The sequence below is a fragment of the Pezoporus flaviventris genome, unplaced genomic scaffold, assembly GCF_033815535.1.
Source record: "Pezoporus flaviventris isolate CSIRO_AGI_PZ_B2104156 unplaced genomic scaffold, CSIRO_AGI_Pfla_v1 ptg000131l, whole genome shotgun sequence".
In the NCBI taxonomy this organism is placed as follows: domain Eukaryota; kingdom Metazoa; phylum Chordata; class Aves; order Psittaciformes; family Psittacidae; genus Pezoporus; species Pezoporus flaviventris.
The window spans coordinates 2,353,178-2,373,114 of NW_026892679.1; the positions used below are offsets into that span (position 1 = coordinate 2,353,178).

Consider the following 19,937-nt stretch of genomic DNA (forward strand, 5'->3'; position numbering starts at 1 on the left):
TCTGCGCACCCAGCCACCGCTCGCACGGCCACGCCCCCACACGCCTGCGTAGTCGCGGCGCGGGCAGCGGGAGCAGGTGAGGCGGGAAAGGAGCGGAGCCGGCCTGTGATTGACGCGGCCAACATTCGCGGTATCGGAATCGGCCGGCAGAGGGCGCAACCCACGCTGGGACACTTCCCTTGACGTCACCCACGTGACGTCACGGTAGCGCCACCTCGTCTGGGAATTAGCGTGACATTGATTATGCCTGGTTGTTTCGCCAAAGCAACAGGCACCATGCTGCTTCTGCAACACTGGAGATGGCAGCAGCAAACGCTCTAGCGTGGGTTGGTACTCTGATTTCATCACAGGACATTTTTAAGTATTTCATAGAATTACAGACTGGTTTGTTTTGGACCTTAAAGCTTATCCAGTTCCAAACCCCTGCCACGGGCAGGGACACCTTCCACTGCTCGAAGACCTGTCAAGTCTGTCCTTGAATACTGCCAGGGATGGGGCAGTCACAGCTTCTCTGGGCAACCTGTGCCAGGGCCTCACCACCCTCACAGGGAAGAACTTCTGCCTAAGAGCTCATCTCAGTCTCCCCTCTGTCAGGTTAAAGCCATTCCCCTTGTCCTGTCCCTACAGACCCTTGTCCAAAGACCCTCTAAAGCTTTCTTGCCACCCCTTTAGGCTCTGGCAGCTGCTTTAAGGTCTCCCCACAGTTTTCTCCAGGCTGAACAATATTCTTCCACAACATCCTTTTTTTTGAAAAAAAAAAAAAAAATAGATTTATTGCCACAGATGGCTATATAGAGATCACCACAGTTTCATCTGCTTTTCCACGTGAATCATTTTCTTCACAGTGTGTAATCTCAGAGGGCCAGGAGTGTGATTTTTGAAGCATTTTAACCGGATTTTCACGGTTTTGCACTGTGAACTGGGGAAACACTGCTTTGCAAGCAAAGGTTTTGGCAGCAGGCACATTCGGGGCCGATGACTCCTGTATTTTGTACTAATGATTACATTAGCATCCCGTTTCCTGTATCCTGTTCCGAATCATCTTCTCTTGCCTCAATTGCTCAAGCTAGCATGTAGCTAACCTTTCTTTGATGAGCCAGAGCCTCCTCTTTGTCATTTACCTGAGTATTTATTTAAAAGAGGAAGAAAAGAAAGTAGTTTATAAGCTAAGAAAAAGCATTTTGTGTAAAATGACAGATTTGGACTCATGATGAATATCTAACAGAACACTAACCAGATCTATTAACATCTTCAGGATTTCATTAGGATTGTCCAGCTCTTTAACTTTCTTCCCATCCGCCTCTGATGAGAGCAGGCTGGATAGTTTTTTGTCCCAGACTGCTCTTGTTCCCTTGTAACTTGATGTGCCCTAAGGAAAATAGAAGTACACAAACTGTGGCATTACTGAGAAAAACTTCCTAAAGAACTGTGGAACTAAGCACCCTGACTAATTTCCTCTTAAAGGGCAATGCAGTCTACAGCTTCTCTCATTTTAAGGAAAAAAAAAAAAAATATATATATATATATATATATATATATATACTCTTTGACATAAGCTGCTCAAGAGATTCTAAGATTTCTAAAAAGGTTAGAATACATACATTACACAAATTTAATGCATCAGTATATAGAGCTTGGAAACAATGATGTCGGTACTCAAGATGTGTGCTGGTTTAGTATTACATGACAAGGGTGCTCAAGGAATTTAGGCTGGGGGAAGTGAGGTGTTTAGTCTGAAGAAAAGAAGGTTCAGGGGGGACCTTAATATTCTCTACAACTACCTGAAAGGAGGAAGAAGCCAGCAGGTGGCTGGTCTCTGCTCCCAAGGAACAAACAATACGACAAGAGGAAACAGCCTCAAGCTGCACCAGGAGATGTTTAGACTGGCTTTTAAGGACAATTTCTTCCCTGAAAGGGTGGTCAGGCATCGGAACAGGCTGCCCAGGGCTGTGGTGGAATCACTGTCCCTGGAGGTGTTCAGAAACTGTGTAGATGAGGCCCTCAAGTGACATGGTTCAATGATGACATTGGCAGTACTGGGAGCGCTTGGACTTGATGATCTTGAAGGTCTTTTCCAAACCTGGTTGATTTTGTGATTCTTTGCTTCTAAGACCCACCTCAAAGCAACACATGTCCAGGTCAATGGCTAACACAAATATATCTTAAAGCGCCATTCCTAAATTCTGCTATGGTTTTGACCATGACAAAAGCACTTAAGTACTTATCTTTATCCTTTATCTTTAATAAGGAAAGGATCATTGGAATTCTTCCTCTTTTACAAAGGGCTTTGTAACTCGTAACATACGAGGTGTAAGAATAACAATAAATACTCACATAGATACACAGAATCATGGAATAGTCAGGGTTGGAAAGGACCTTAGATCATCTAGTTCCAGCCCTCCTGCCATGGGGAAGGACACCTCACACTAAACCATGTCACCCATGACTCTGTCCAGTGTGGCCTTGAACACTGCCAGGGATGGAGCATTCACCACTCTTGGGCAACCTGTTCCAGTGTCTCACCACCCTCACAGTAAAGAACTTTTTCCTTATATCTAACCTGAACTTTTCCTGTTTAACTTTAAACCTCTTACCCCTTGTCCAATCACTACAGTCCCTAATCAAGAGTCCCCTCTCCCTTGTAGGCCCCCTTCAAATACTGGAAGGCTGCTCTAAGGCCTCCACACAGCCTTCTCTTCTCCAGGCTGAACAGCCCAAACTTTCTCAGCCTGTCTTCATATGGGAGGTGCTCCAGCCCCTGATCATCCTTGTGGCCCTCCTCTGGACTTTCTCCAACAGCTCCATGTCCTTCTTATGTTCCAGACACACCAGAACTGTACTCCAAGTACATGCATAATAAAAACCTAGAAATGTCTCATAAAACAGAAAAAAACCAACCCCAATTATTTAGTATGTCATTGAAAGCTCAGTGTGTGTATATATATATATACACACATATACACACACACACACACATACATATATATATATAATTTCTTCTCCTTCCCTAACTCCTACATAGAGCTCACTTGAAAAAAAACCTATCAAGGTAAATCACAGAATCACAGTATCAACTAGTTTGGAAAAGGCCTTTAAGATCACCAACAAGTCCAACTACTGACTTGTTGACAGCATCTAAACAGGTCAGGCTAAACTTGCCAGATGTTATCTTTTTTGTGTTGTTCTCATAATAAACATCTAATATCCAGAATGTTATTGTCAACCTAGGCTACCGTTTATTTATTCCAGCATGTTTTTAATCAAGTAGTACAGGTCATGAAAGTGTAATAAAAAAAGGTTACATTAAAAGCCTAGACTGATAGCTCCAATGTAGTATTCATATATCCCACTTACACGCAGATACTCTACATTATATGTGCAAAACTTCTGGTAGGAATTCCTCAATGACATGGCAAACTATTTAATGTATTTACAGTTTTGACATAACTTCGTTCCTTTTCTTCCTCGACTTCATAAACCTCAGTCAGCAATTAAACCACAGACATACATCTAGTATAGTAAGAAAGTCTGCTTGTGCCACTTGTTACCTAACTTCTGCAGCCAATCATTACTGATACATAGCATGTCCAGTTACCATCGTATTTCAGACGTCTCCAGTTTATAAATCTTGTTTCCTTCTTAATCTTTATCACTTCTGCAAGCCTCAGGGCTTGGTCCTTCCTCTGCATTAGCTGCTGCTCAAATGCAATCCTGAAAGTATCTGCCATTATCTGCCATAAAGCTTCATCTTTACTCTTCTTCAGATTTTCACCCTGTTTTTAATTCACTGAAAATTTAAGGTGTATTAAGCAATTTGGAAGCAAGAGCAGATCTAAATTTTATATGAAGAGACAGACTGAAACCATCAACACAGGCAACTTTTACAAAAGTATAATCAAAGAAGTAGTAGAAACCAAAGTGCTTTCTCATCAAGTTAAGAAATAGATTTTGTAATGTGTATTGAAGTCCTTACTCTTCCTTTTCTATGCATGCATACATCACTACCCATCTACACAGACAAGCTGCCAGCAATGACTGTTTATCTCTGGACATGCAGAACAGCTTGAGGAGAGTATTAATGTCCCATGCCAATTGAAAATTCTAGGTCAGGGGTAATAACCATGGTACAAAAGGGATATGACAGTACTTATTTTCAAAACAAGTCAGTCACTGGAACTTCTGCAGTGGGACCGCTAGGATACTTTCCACATCTATAGAGTCAAATAAGAACTAGAAGAAAAATTCTAAAACTATAGAATTCACAGTATCACAGTATGTTAGAGATTGGAAGGGACCTCAAAAGATCATCTAGTCCAATCCCCCTGCCGGAGCAGGAACACCTAGATAATGTTACACAGGAATGTGTCCAGGCGGGTTTTGAATGTCTCCAGGGAAGGAGACTCCACAACCTCCCTGGGCAGCCTGTTCCAGTGCTCTGTCACCCTCACTGAGAAGAAGTTTCTTCTCAAGTTTAAGTGGAACCTCTTGTGTTCCAGTTTGTACCCATTACCCCTTGTCCTATCATTGTTTGCCACTGAGTAGAGCCTGGTGTCCTGGGTTCAGCAGTAGCAGTCATGTTTTTCCTTTGTGGTAGCTGGTGCAGTGCTGTGTTTTGTCTTCCAGCCTGGGAACAGTGTTGGTGAAGCCGATGTTTTCGGTTGTTGCTAAGTGATGTTTACCCTGACCAAGGACTTTGTGAGGCTCATGGTCTACCAGGGAGGAGGGGAAGCCGTGAGGAAGCAGAGATGGGGCACCTGACCTGGGCTAGCCAGGGAGGTATTCCATACCACAGCACGTCATGCCGGGGTGGGGGGTAACTGGGAGTTACCCGGAAGGACACGGGTTCCAGGTGGGACTCGTTTCTTGGCCGGTGGTATCGTATTCTCTTCCCTTGTTATTTTCCCTTATCATTGTTGTAGTTGGTAGTAGCGGTGGTGATCTGTGTTGTACATTGGTTGCTGGACTGTCCTTGTCTCAACCCGTAGGAGTTGCACTCTTTCGATCCTCCTCCCCATTCCTCCAGGAGCAGGGAAGGGGAGAGCCCCGGTGGGGGGGGGGAACGGCCCTCGATTGTTGTCAGCTCGGCACCACTCACTGGGAATGAGTGAACAAGTTGCCTGATGGGGTTTAAACCACGACACCTGGCTCCATCCTCGTGACACTCCCCCTTTATATATTTATATACACTAATAAGGTCACCCCTCAGTCTCCTCTTCTCTAAACTATAGAGACCCAGCTCCCTCAGTCTTTCCTCATAAGGAAGATGCTCCACTCCCTTAATCATCTTAGTTGCCCTGCGCTGGACTCTCTCCAGCAGCTCCCTGTCCTTCTTGAACTGAGGGGCCCAGAACTGGACACAATATTCCAGGTGCGGTCTCACCAGGGCAGAGTAGAGGGGAAGGAGGACCTCTCTCGACCTACTAACCACCCCCCTTCTAATACACCCCAGGATGCCATTGGCCTTCTTGGCCACAAGGGCACAGTGTTGGCTCATTGTCATTCTGTCTTCCACTAGGACCCCCAGGTCCCTCTCCCCTACACTGCTCTCTAACAGGTCGTTCCCCAACCTATACTGGAACCTGGGGTTGTTCCTGCCCAGATGCAGGACTCTACACTTTCCCTTGTTATATTTCATCAAGTTATTCCCTGCCCAACTCTCCAGCCTGTCCAGGTCTCGCTGGATGGCAGCACAGCCTTCTGGCGTGTCAGCCACTCCTCCCAGCTTAGTGTCATCAGCAAACTTGCTGATAGTACACTCAATTCCCTCATCTAAATCGTTGATGAATATATTAAATAATACTGGTCCCAGTACTGACCCTTGAGGCACTCCACTAGTTACAGGCCTCCAACTAGACTCAGCCCCATAGACTACAACTCTCTGGCTTCTCTCCTTCAGCCAGTTCACAGTCCACCTCACTACCTGATCATCCAGACCACACTTCCTCAATTTAGCTGTGAGGATGCTGTGGGAGACTGTGTTAAATGCTTTGCTGAAGTCAAGGTAGACCACATCCACCGCTCTGCCATCATCCATCCACCGTGTTATATCCTCATAAAAGGCTAAGAGATTGGTCAAGCATGATTTCCCCTTGGTGAAGCCATGTTGACTGCCCCTCATAACCCTCTTATCCTTGATATGCCTTAAGATGGCACCAAGGATAAGGTGTTCCATCACTTTCCCAGGGATGGAGGTGAGGCTGACCGGTCTAGAGTTACCCGGGTCCTCCTTCTTGCCCTTTTTGAAGACTGGAGTGACATTTGCTTTCCTCCAGTCCTCAGGCACCTCTCCCGTTTCCCAAGACTTGGTAAAGATGATGGAGAGTGGTCTAGCAATGACTTCCGCCACTTCCCTCAGCACCCGCGGGTGCATCCCATCTAGACCCATGGATTTATGGATGTCCAGATTGCTCAACTGGTCTCTAACCCATTCCTCATCGACTAAGGCAAACCTCTCCGTCGACCTGACTTCATCTAAGGTCTCAGGGGTACAGGGCTCTTCAGGACTGCCTGCAGCAGAGTAGACAGAGACAAAGAAGGCATTCAGTAACTCTGCCATCTCTGTATCTTCTGTCACCAGGGCACCCATCCTGTTCATCAGTGGGCCTACACTGCCTCTGGCGTTAGTTTTGTCTGCCATGTATTTGAAAAAGCTCTTTTTGCTGTCCTTGACCCTTCTCGCCAGGTTTAATTCTAAGGAGGCCTTAGTCCTCCTAGCTGCCTTCCTACATCCTCTAGCAGCAGCCTTATATTCCTCCCAAGTGGCCAGCCCCTCCTTCCATGACCTGTAAACTCTCCTCTTCCACTTGAGCATACCCAGCAATTCCCTATTTAGCCACGCAGGTCTCCTGGCCCTCTTCCTTGACTTCCTACGTGTCGGGATGCTCTGATCTTGAGCTCGGAAAAAGCAATCCTTGAATGCCAACTAACTATCTTGGGCCCCTTTACCTTCAAACAGCCTTGCCCGTGGGATTTCCCCTAGCAATTGCTTGAAAAGGCCAAAGTTTGCCCTGCTAAAGTCCAGGGTTGCAATTCTACTTGCTATTCTACTAGTCCTACCACACAAGATCCTGAATTCTACCATCTCGTGGGCGCTGCAACCAAGGCAGCCCTTAACCTTTACTGCTTCGACCAGACCCTCCTTGTTAGTGAGGATGAGATCCAGCAGCTCTCCTCTCCTGGTTGGCTCATCCACCATTTGCAGGAGGAAGTTATCATCCACACACTGGAGGAACCTCCTGGACTGTGGCTGGGTTGCCGAGTGGTCCTTCCAGCAAACATCAGGGAAGTTAAAATCCCCCACGACGACCACGGCCTGTGACTGTGAGGCCGCTCTCAGTGGCCTCTAGAAGGCCTCGTCAACTTCCTCACCCTGATCTGGTGGTCTGTAACAGACACCCACAACAGTATCGCCCCTGCCAGCCTGCCCCTTAATTCTCACCCACAGACTCTCAACTCGTTCGTCTTCTGCCCCTGGACAGAACTCAGTGCATTGTAGTTCCTCCCGCACATAAAGAGCAACCCCACCACCCCGCCTGGCTGGCCTGTCTTTCCTGAAAAGGACATAGCCCTCCATGACTATATTCCAGTCATGTGAGCTGTCCCACCACGTCTCTGTAATTGCCACCAGATCATAGTCTCCTGACTTAACACAGGTTTCCAACTCCTCCTGCTTATTTCCCATGCTGCGCACATTGGGGTACAGACATTCCAGGGAGCAAGCTGAGCACACCGATTTCACCCTAGGATTATAGGAGGCATCCCAGTCTTCATCAGTTCTGGAGTGCTGCCCCACTGGGGCAAGCCCAGCTACAACCCCATCCCCCTTTGAATCTAGTTTAAAGCTCTCCAAATGAGCCCTGCTAATTCGTGCCCCAGCATCCTTTTGCCTCTGTGAGATAAACCTTTCCCACTTGTCATTGTCCAGGCTGGTGCCCTATAAAACCAGCTGTTATCAAAGAATCCAAAGCCCTGCCTGTAGCACCAGTCTCGAAGCCAATCGTTTATGAACTGAATCTTCCCATTCCTTCCCACATCATCAGTGAAAGATGGAAGGAGTGAGGAGAAGATCACTTGAGCCCCAGACTCTTTCACCATCCGCCCCAAGGCCCTGTAGTCTTTCTTCATCCCCCTCAGACTGCCGGAAGCAGCTTCCCCCTCACCTGTCTGGAAGATCAACAGCGGGTAGTAGTCTGTCGGGTGCACCAGGTTGGGGAGCGCCCTAGTGATATCCCTGATCCGGGCTCCAGGCAGACTACACACTTCCCTATGATGAGGGTCAACTCTGCATATCGGGCCCTCTGTTCCTCTCAGAAGGGAATCCCCTACTACAATGACCCTTCTTTCTTTCTTATCAGAGGCAGTCTTGAGGTGCAAAGTCGACCGCCTTTTCCTATGTGGCCTTGTGGGCTGGCCTTGCACCACATTCTCACCTACCTCTCCTTCAAGATCCAGGGCCTCAAACCTATTACGAAGGGACACCTGGGGAAGCAGGGCAGGAAGGGGGGAGGGTTTCCCACGACGTCAAACTGGAACTCGCTTCCAACCCTCGTCGTCTTTTTGGTCCCCTACCTCTGCGCAACAGCTACAGGGCAGGGGCTGTCTTGGGCCATCCCCCTCTGTGTGAGAGGGCAGGGGGTCCTTCCCCTTTTGGGGGGTATGTCCCTGGAACCATTCCGACTGGCACACCAGGGAGTTACCCCACCAGTCGATCTCCCTTTCACACTCCCTGATGGTCCTCAGCGTCTCAACCTCCTCCTTAAGTCTTGCCACCAGGCTAAGCAGATCTTCTACCTGCTCACACCTCACGCAGGTGGAATGCTGTCCTCCCTCCCCCGGCAACAGCAGGCTCTGGCACTCCCTGCTTCCAGAGACCTGAACAGCCACGGTTTGGGACGGGGTCTCTGTCTGAGTTGCTGCAGTCTTCTTACTGCAAGCTCTCTTTCTGGAGGCGACCATATTGGTCAGCAGTCTGGGACACCAGCAATAAAACAAGGAAAGTGATTACAAAGTCTGCTGCTCTGATTTCTTAGCTTCTGAGTTTATCTACACAGAAATTAAACAGTTCTATAAAGCATCAGTTTGGGAATATGCAGATGTAGCAACTCAGATCCCAGTTGTGTTTTCCCAGGCCAGTGAGATAAGACAGATATACTTTCTCCATACCTGATCTACTTTTTAAGCTATGCATACCTAACTTCTCCTGTCATTTATTTATTTTTTAAGAGGAAAAAAAAAACAAACCAAAGACAACTTTTCCATTGAAAAAGGGCTTCTGCACAGCCACTAAGATCATCTGCCAGTAACAAAGAGACTTTTACCAGCAGAAAGCTTCCTTCATAGCTAAATACTGCATTATTCCTGAGAAACAACACATTAAGCGAAAAAGCTGTTGGCGGCTTACTTGCATTTTCAGCTTTAGAAGTTTTAACTTCTTCTGTTCTCATTTTCAATGCTTCCTTAAGAGCTGCAGTTTCACAATATATCCTGAAGAAGTTAGAAAAAGGATGTATTATCATCTTTTAAAATATTTTAGACTAGGATTGTGGGGAAGACTGAAGAAAAAGGTCAAAACTGGAAACAGCTGAGTTGCCAGTTTGACAAGATATTATCCATGCTGCATTATACAAGTTGTTTTCTCACTTTCAGTATTTTTTATTGAGAAAAATGGTAAAATTTCCCCATAACAATACCTGAACCTGCTTAGTAAGGTTCCATGGCATATAGCCCTAGAGGGCACGGGGGCCCAAGACTCTTGGTTGATCTTCAAGGATCATCTGCTACAAGCTCAGGAGTGTTGCATCCCAACTAGAAGGAAGTGCAGCAGGAGAGCCAGGAGACCTCCTTGGATGGATAAGGAGCTCCTGAAGAAAATTCAAATGAGGTGGAAGCAAGGACAGGCAGCCTGGGAAGAATACAGGGATGTTGTCTGGGAAGCTAGGAACCAGGTTAGGAAAGCTAAGACCCAGTTAGAAATAAACTTGGCTAGGGATATTAAGGATAACAGGAAGGGATTCTATAGGTACGTAGCAAATAAAAACCAGACTAGGGACAACGTAGGCCCCCACAGGAAGCTCTCGGGAGAAGTGGATAAACAGGATCTGGAGAAGGCTGAGGTTCTGAATGACTTCTTTGCCTCGGTCTTCACTGGCAAAGGCTCTGACCACACCACCAAAGTCTTGGAAGGCAGACGCAGGGACTGTGAGAATGAAGACCTTAGGCCCACTGTAGGAGAGGATCTGGTTCGAGACCATCTTAAAAATCTGAATGTGCACAAGTCCATGGGACCTGATGCAATCCATCCGCGGTTGCTGAAGGAGCTGGGAAATGAAGTTGCGAAGCCACTGTCCATCATACTTGAAAATTCATGGCAGTCATGTCAAGTTCCTGATGACTGGAAAAAGGGAAATATAACCCCTGTTTTCAAGAAGGGGAAAATGGATGACCCGGGGAATTACAGACCAGTCAGTCTCACCTCTGTGCCTGCCAAAATCTTGGAGCAGATTCTCCTGGAAGGCATGCTAAGGCACATGAAAAACAACAAGGTGCTTGGTGACAGCCAGCATGGCTTCACTAAGGGGAAATCCTGCCTGACCAATTTGATGGCCTTCCATGATGGGCTGCAGAACTGATGGACAGGGGTAGAGCAGTTGATGTCATCTACCTGGACTTGTGCAAAGTGTTTGACACTGTCCCACATGACATCCTTGTCTCTAAATTGCAGAGACATCAGTTTGATAGGTGCACCACTCAGTGGATAAAGAACTGGCTGGATGGCCGCACACAAAGAGTTGTGGTCAATGGCTCAATGTCCGGCTGGAGACCAGTAATGAGTGGTGTCCCTCAGGGATCAGTGTTGGGACCGGTCATGTCGCTGACATGGACAGTGGGATTGAGTGCGCCCTCAGCAAGTTTGCTGATGACACCAAGCTGTATGGTTCGGTTGATACGCTGGAGGGAAGGAATGTCATCCAGAGGCACCTTGACATGCTTGTGAGGTGGGCTGATGCCAACCTTATGAAGTTTAACCATGACAAGTGCAAGGTCCTACACCTGGGTTGGAGCAATCCCAGGCACAGCTACAGGTTGGGCAAAGAAGAGATTCAGAGCAGCCCTGCGGAGAAGGACTTGGCGGTGTTTGTCAATGAGAAAATGAACATGAGCCAGCTTCAGTGTGCGCTTGCAGCCCAGAAAGCCAACTGTATCCTGAGCTGCATCAAAAGGAGCATGACCAGCAGGTCGAAAGAGGGGATCCTGCCCCTGCACTCTGCTTTCATGAGGCCTCACTTGGAGTATTGTGTGCAGTTCTGGTGTCCTCAACATAAAAAGGACATGGAACTGTTGGAACAAGTCCAGAGGAGGGCCATGAGTATGATCAGGGGACTGGAGCACCTCCTGTATGAAGAGAGGCTGAGAAAGTTGGGGCTGTTCAGCCTGGAGAAGGCTGCATGGAGCCTCATAGCAGCCTTCCAGTATCTGAAAGGGGCCTTTAAGGATGCTGGAGAGGGACTCTTCATTAGAGACTGTAGTGGTAATACAAGGGGTAATGGGTTCAAACTTAAACAGGGGAAGTTTAAATTGGATATAAGGAGGAAATTCTTTCCTGTTAGTGTGGTGAAGCACTGGAATAGGTTGCCCAGGGAGGTTGTGAATGCTCCATCCCTGGCAGTGTTCAAGACCAGGTTGGACGAAGCCTTGGGTGACATGGTTTAGTGTGAGGTGTCCCTGCCCATGGCAAAGGGGGTGGAACTTGATGATCTTAAGTTCCTTTCCAACCCTAACTATTCTATGATTCTATGAATACGTAGTATGTTGTTAGATCTAAATCTGCTAGCCAGGGGCCAGTGTCCAACCTGACTCTACTCCTAACCAACCTGTGTAGGCTCTGTGTAGGCTTGGTCTGAGTGGCTCTGACCCAAGGCTAAGGAAGCACGCTTTGCCAGTCTAGCTTCTTGTTTTCCAGGGCTGCATGTGGCTCTGTAGTGAGCAAAACCAGGAATCTCTGTGCTCATACAGAGGTTTCTCTTGCAACCCAGATAGCATGGGCTGTTCAAACAGGCTAGCCTTATTCATGAAGCCACACCCTTACACAAGCAATTTAAATGTGTCCAAGTACATTTGAGAGAATGTCTAAAAAAGAAAATAAAAGATCATTCAGCAACTTCAGATTTTAACAGAAGGTGGGTTTAAGTATCAGTACCATTAGAATCTGAAAGAAATTTGTAATAATGAAGCTCTGAAACATTTGAGAGAAATCTCTTTACTTCCTTTAAAGAACAGAATTGTTACTGGCCATGTGACAACAGGCCTTTGGTCTGAATTTTATAAAATAAACTTCCTGTAGGTTGAACACTGTTCTCAGGAACAGCTGCTCTGCCAAGTGTTGCAATCTTAGAGAATACAATATGCATTTATACCATGTTTTTCTTTGAGGCATCGAAGTATTTCCTTGTTGAATAGAAAAGTGGCAATCCATTCTGTTCTTGTGAGACCCCACTTGCAGTACTGTGAGTGGTTCTGGTGCCTCAACGTAAGAAGGACATGGAGCTGTTGGAGAAAGTTCAGAGGAGGCCACAAGGATGATCAGGGGGCTGAAGCACCTCCCATATGAAAACAGGCTGAGAAAGTTGGGGCTGTTCAGCCTGGAGAAGCTGCATGGAGACCTCATAGGAGCCTTCCAGTATCTGAAGGGGGCCTACAAGGATGCTGGAGAGGGACTCTAGATTAGGGACTAGGATAGGACAAGGGGTAATGGGTTCAAAGTTAAACAGGGGAAGTTCAGGTTAGTTATAAGGAAGAATTTCTTTACTGTGAGGGTGGTGAGACACTGGAATGGATTGCCCAAAGAAGTGGTGAATGCTCCATCCCTGGCAGTGTTCAAGGCCAGGCTGGGCAGAGCCTTGCGTGACATGGTTTAGTGTGAGGCGTCCCAGCCCATGGCAGGGGCTTAGATCTAGATGATCTTAAGATCCTTTCCAACCCAAACTCATCTATGATTCTGTGATTTATTTGGTGCATCTCTTCAGATGTTAGTAATGCAGAATGCTGTGAGTTCATGTTTTTTTTTAAATAGTAGCCTGAATTATTTCACTTGGATAAATTAAGGTAATACACATTCTTCTCATCCTGCTGTCCTGTTTTCTGATACCTGTACCAGAAAGCCTTTTTTGCGAAGCAGACTGAACTTTTGGCTTGCAGTTTGCTGAAGCCACAGCTGTAGTTTTCAACAGTTAATGCTAGTTTTGTTGCTCCAGACTACCTGGGTAAGCTTCCAATCTCGTAAGTCAGGAAAGCCAAGGGTTTTTTCACAAAGTGTCCCTCAAGGTAATTAAGTTAACAGGTGAACAAGATCAAATATCTTAACAAACCTCCTCTTTCAAACAAATAGTTTGTAAACTTTTGGCTTATTGTTCAATTCAAAATTTGAAGAAAAAGAAAATAATTCTGATGGGGAAACTTCAGAGATATCATTCCTACATTTAAATAAGGGAGCCTGCTGATTGCTTTTTTCAAGGCCTTTTGCTGCATTGTTACTTTAGTGCTTCTGGCATCTTCTGATTGCCTTAACCACACCTGCTGCCTATCCACAGCAAATCTTATTTAAACAAAGAACCAGTTGATTATCCTCTCTCAAAAGCATTCCCTTTTACCTGTATGTGTGCTCACACCTTCAATGCAAGAAAATAAGCAATGATTAACCAGCAAATGGTATTTCCACCTGCATGGACATACCTCATTTACATTGAAAATAAAGAACAGTCTGGCTCCAGCTGGCTAGCATAATAATGTAATAGGATGAAGTGAAAATTCAGCCTAGCAAAGCTAGAAGTTTCAACTGAAATATACAAATGTGACTAGCATGAAAATTAAATAAATATTCCCAAATCTGGAAGGAAATTACGAAAATATGAAAAACCCTGAAAATCCAGTGAAGTAAACTTGGAACTGAGGAAAGACATACAGCATTCAATGCAATTAAAAGAACTCACAAAACTACACAATGTAAGTCAAATACCTGTCATATTTTTCTGTCCATGTGTCTTCTATGTTTTTAAATCGATCCTGATCAAATTCAATTTCCCATTGCAAAATATTTATTTCCTGTGGAAACAAAAGAAATCTGCAGCAGTTTATTACAAGCCTCCTATTGAAAGGAAGAAGAGGAACTGCTGGTGCTGAGATTAGCACTGGCAGAAATGTAGGTAACCAATGATGATGACAATCAATTATACTGATAAAAATACATTTGGTGTCAGACACCAGAAAATTTCGGCATCACTGATCTGTGGATTCCAGACAGTGCTGCATGAACTGGTGCTTGTAGTGGCTTATGAGAAAAACAAACCCACATTGCCATGTTTCCCTGCCTACTTACTGTTCTGTGGCAAGGTCACACAGGAAGAGAAACAAAGCACAGAAATCAGTTTAACAAGGTAGCTCACTACTACCATCCTCCTCCTCCTCTCCATCTTCCCTATGAAAATTGGGCACCAATTTCTTAAACTTACTGGGAAGTTCCAGCTTCATAACTAACAAACAGTGCAACTGCCTATGAATGATTGTGAAACTCAGAACAAAGACCAACAGAAAGTAAACAGCTCTAGTAACCTTCAGGTACTATTTCTACACACTATATACAGCATCAAGACATCCAAATCAAAAAAGTGATGCATTAACATTTTCCCTTTCTACTAAAAAGGAATAACAATTTTAAAAAAACCTTGAAGTAATGGCAGATTTGTTCCAATCTAAATAAACAGTCTGATAACCCAATATTAATAGCAATGAATTCTGTGTTCTTAGAGAGGTGTGAAGGAAAAATGCACCCTTACCTTTTCTAAAGTTCTCTTTTCTTCCTCAGTCTTTTGAAGCATTTCTTTTGTGTGACTAGTGGCTTTATTAAATACTGCCTGCAAAACAAAAATAAAACCAACAACAAACAAAGCACAAGTCCAAATACTGTAATTAAGTTTAGTTAATTTGGCTTTAGACAAATTTTTAGTGTTACATCACAAGAAGTTCAAATTCATAGTTGAAAAGAAGTGTGCAAAATTACAAACACTAGCAACTTACTTGTAAAGTCCCAGTGGGTTCTAATTTCAAGTCACATAATGCTACATTGCATTAACAAACTTGTGTTTCAGTCCATAATCTTTTCTATTGGAAAATGTAGCGTTCATTTAAGATGACATCATTGTGTCTTCTTTAGGTCTCATCCACAAAATCAGCTCTTAAACCTAGACTTTGAGCCAGGTGTAACTTACTATGAATGTCTGAGGGTAGAAACTGCAGGCTATAAATGGGTTAAGCAAGCAGACTAAGAAACAGGAACTGATTTCAACATGATCCATTGTGATAATGAATAAAAGTATCACAATCTGTGGACAAAAGACTGACCTAACATTTAATGTATAATGTCCTCTAAGACAATGTATGGAGCAGTCAACTGAAAATATCTGTGTTTTGCAGCAGAAGTTCAAGCACTGGCAAAACATATAATTTAAAGGGCTGGAGAGAAAGAGTTGTTCTTCTAACTTAAATAAATCCTCAAAGAACCTCAAAGATAAAAATACAGAAATGCTACAACAGTAAAATCTTCTTCAATAGCTCCATGAAGTAAAAGTTGTAGAAGCCAAGTGTGTAAGACACTTGCAGATTCAGTGCTTTAAAGTCCTGGTAAATACAGGTTCAGGGAGTTTTAATGAGGAGTGGCAGGAAGATTTCTTCTGTTTTCCTTCCTTTACCATTAATGATTTCTGAAAAACTCCTACCATGCTCTGCAGAATTCTTAGGGCTTCATCTTTTCCTTCAAGTTGTCTCTGAGATGCTTCAAGCTCAACTTTCAAAATGTCAACTTCCTGAAGCAAAACAAAATAGGTACACTGATAAAACCCAAGGTAATAGTGTTAAAACTCATAAATGTAGAGGGCAATGTAAATTTGCCCTCTTCAAAAAAACAGTGTTCTGCTTCTATGCTGTATGATTCTTTCCTGACAAGTAGCTTGCTTACAATGAAGAAATGTTAACAACGCATACTAGCACCAAATCCTTGAAGAATACTTGTAATTATTATTCTTTCTGTTCTCTTCCAGGATATTTGGAAAATAAACCACTGCAGTTTTGCCTTGCTAAAGAAGCTGCATGTATCACCACAGGTCCCGAGGTTTAAAATAAGGAAACAGAACAGAGTACAGTTTTCCTATATATGCAGTATCAAATACTACAAATATATACTAAAATATAAATGCTCTATTAATATGACATACCCTAAACATATCATACAAAACATCTATACTCTATAGTGTGAATATCGTGTTACAACTGTTGGATTAAAACCACTACCTTGTCCACAACAAAACCACTGTCCAACAGATCCCTGCTGCAGGTACCTGCCAATCATACCTTTATGCAACATTCCCCCCTTTGGAAGAAAGCAGTTTTTTTTTAGTTTCGAATAGTTAAAATGAAATTTACTGCTTTGTGTACTTATTTTTCCTTAACCCCTATGTAGGTCACTCAGTTGTTCACTTGTTGTCATACAAAACTTTTTTTCAGAGTTCTTTCAGGCCTGTTACTGCAGCAATTGATACTAAAATTGTACCTCAGAGCAGTGCATTTCTTCAGTTTTGTCTAATTGAAAATGAGTAAGGTTCCTTGACATTTTAACTTGCTGTGCACTGAAGGTTCTTCATGCTAAGAAAACCTGACAGTGACCTACTACAGGATATCCTGGGGTTAAAGAACACAGTACAGATGAAGACGATACCCTTACAACTGAGATCACCATGCTCTTTCTGCCCAGACTGATGCCAACACATCAACATATTTAACCACAGTAAAATTAAAATGTAGGAGTTAACTACCTTTCAGTAAAAATCCAGATTAAAACCCCAAACACTACTCTGTTTACACTGAAGATTTTCAGGCCCTGAAGCTTAAAGAAAACATGCTAGAAAAGTAGTGTGATCTTTTCAATATTATCTACATCTCTACACCTTTCAAAATACTTCCTCTCCATTCTCCCCATCACAAAAAAAAATAAAAATATGTGTCATAAAATTGAATAAGGCTTCCAACTACTGCACTGGTTACAAAAACCTGAATCTATCCCTGATTCTGACATGCCAAGGTCTTCAGCTAAACCAACACTTTGCTATGTTAAAAGGAAATGCAGATTTCAACAACAGCACACTTGGCACAGTCACTTACCTCTTGAGCCTCCCAAAGTTGTTGCTTTAGTTCTTCATTTGGTACTTCAGCATTAGATTCTGTAAGATTGATAGCAGATACTAAATGCTGAGAAACTATAATATTTACAACAGAAAACATGAGAATTTTCTTTACCCTGAAAACTGGTAACATTCAAAGGTATATTTTTTCTTCAGGAGCCAATTAAAACACTTAAGAAATACATAAATACTAAAATCAAACATATTGTTTCATAGTTAAAGAAGAGCAATGGAAAAAAAAAGTCAGTTATAAAGAGACCTAAAATAAGGACAATTATTTTAGAATTTCATAAAAGAACCAAACCCACACCCACAAAAGTACCAAAACCACAAAACTGCCATCTTGATTAAAAAAAAAACAACAAACCAAACTTCTTTTTTTTAGCTTCTTTTCAGATGGTAACTTTTAAACAACCACAGTCAACAACACAGCATCTAGCACTATTTAGAATTAATGTCAATTTTCAAGATTGGAAGATGGAAGTATGTTAGTGGAGTATCCCACAAGATCCAGTATTCCTCTATACAAGAAGTTACTACTTCTCTTAAACTAAGCAGGATAAGATGCACCCTTCTGCTAAATCCAAATCACGATGCAGTGGACTTTAGTCATGCTTTCATGGATGCTGCTGTGTGATAGACCTAGATCTAAGACAGGCATCACACAAAGATGACCAAAGATCACACAAAAAGACCAGCATAATGGCAGTGAAACCAACAGGAATTATGCTGTTTTCCTGACATCTTTGCACTGAAGATGCTGAATCCAATAAAGAATAATTACATGTCTTATAGCAGTGTGTGGAGAGGATAGCAGGGACTTGTTCTAAAGGAGAAGAATAAGCAAGTTACACAGAAATACTTTGGTCAAAATACTAAAAATGGCTAAAAATGTAAGGGAAAGCAACTGATGTATAATAAACAGCACTGCCTATATTTGATTTTATCTACAGTAGTGTTATCTTCACCCAAAAAAAGAGAAAGGAAAAAAAAAAAGACAAGACCAGAGAGCTGAGATTTGCAGATTCCAAAACCAACTTCTTAACCTCAAAAATATGCCAACAGCAAATGTGATTTTGAGTATTTAGCCATAAGCTTTCACAGAATCATAGAATCACAGACCAGTTTAGACTGGAAGGGACTTCAAAGCTCATTCAGTTCCAACCCCTTGCCATGGTAAGGAACACTGGAACAGGTTGCTCCAAGCCCTGTCCAACCTGGCCTTGAGCACTGCCAGGGATGGGGCAGCCACAGCTTCTCTGGGCAACCTGTTCCAGTGATAGAACCTCTAGGAAAACACACTTAAATCAGGAGTCCAAGAAAGTCCATTAAATTTCATATATATATTTAGAGAAAACCAATGCTGTCCCCCACCAGAGGATGCTCTTTTCTAAATGTCACTTTCAAAAGCAAAACTAAGCACTTTAAAAATGGTCAGTTTACACTAGAAGGGCCACAGCCTCACTTACTGAAAAGCAATTTTGCTGTCAAATGTTTTGGAAGGTATAGGCACAGAGACTACTCTACCTCTCCTACTATGACACTAACAGCAGCCTTAGGGGCTGCACCAACCACCCTGTGAGGCTGCACTGGATCCTAGCAGTCATGTCCCTTGGAATCCTCCAGAGATCAAGTGTTTTAGCACACACTCTGTCTTGTGGACACCTTGTGAAGCAAATGAACTGCTTGGTTTTGCTAACAGGGGGTTTTCTCATGGTAAATAATAAACACTCAAATTACTCTTACCACAGCTACGCTGTCGTGTGGAACTAGTAACAGGCTTTTTTGATGATCCATTGTAAAAACTGTTTTGTTTTGAGCCAGGAAGAGTTGCAGCATCACTTTCTTCACTCTCTTTGCTGACAAGAGAGAATGACAAGCCTTTCCAGACCCCTTCCTAGATTTAAATGAACAGCAGCTCTGTAAATTTTCCCCTTCATAAACACCTCCGGGTCTTTTCCCGAGGCCGTTTCCCAAGTCTCCATATGCCATGTCATCCTCTTCTGCTTCCTCCACTTTCTCCTCCCGAGTTTTGGTTGGTCATCCTGTTTTCTGACCTAGAGCACTTCACTTACCGGTGATGTGAACAGCACCTCCCGCAAAACACGGATTCTATCTAGAAAAAACAGGAAAACTCAGTCATGAAAGCAGCAGAACAACCCTAAAGTGAAAGAATCTGAAAGTGGTGGTGCGTCAGCCGCTTCCAAGGTGGGTTGAGGATGTCGGAAAACACCGTTCTGGCCATGCGGTGAAGCTTTGAAACCGTGGGACCGCCCTAGTGAGGGTGGAACCTCTTCGGGGCCTTCCCCTCTTCTTTCCCCCCAGGTACCAGAGCTCCCAACTCACTTGCCGAGCTGACCACAGGCCAGCCTTCCCACCCTGGCGCGGGCCAAAGCCTCGGGAGCTGGCCCGGCAGCTTGCATCATGGCAAGCGGACCTGTAACCAGTCAATGAGTAAGTCACTTGTGAAGGATTGTGTGCGTGAAAGTTTGAAAATCTTGAGTTTGGAACGATGATGTTCCCTTGCCTGCTCACAGGTGTTGGGAAGAGGTAGAAGAGTGATGCATGAATCCTTTGGATCAGAAAACTAACTTCAGAAAGATTAGAAAGAAACCCGGGGTCGAAAACAGAGAAGCAGTTTTGAAGAGTGCAGGAAGACGGAAGTTAATGTTTCTAAAGGGACTTGTTTCATTATGGAGGGCTGGAGCATTG

General features: G+C 43.9%; 1 protein-coding gene across 1 annotated transcript; it reads right to left on the bottom strand.

The window, feature by feature from the left end:
* Window positions 1–755: 755 nt before the first annotated feature.
* On the bottom strand, window positions 756–19,262 carry CCDC125 (coiled-coil domain containing 125; the record flags this gene model as incomplete). Its single annotated transcript, XM_061478758.1, is given in 12 exon segments — window positions 756–902; window positions 904–1,121; window positions 1,235–1,327; window positions 1,329–1,369; window positions 3,596–3,773; window positions 9,213–9,483; window positions 14,012–14,097; window positions 14,829–14,906; window positions 15,768–15,854; window positions 17,206–17,264; window positions 18,972–19,079; window positions 19,082–19,262. Coding segments are annotated over 12 exon segments (1,515 nt in total), but the record flags the coding sequence as incomplete, so codon positions are not given.
* Window positions 19,263–19,937: the final 675 nt, after the last annotated feature.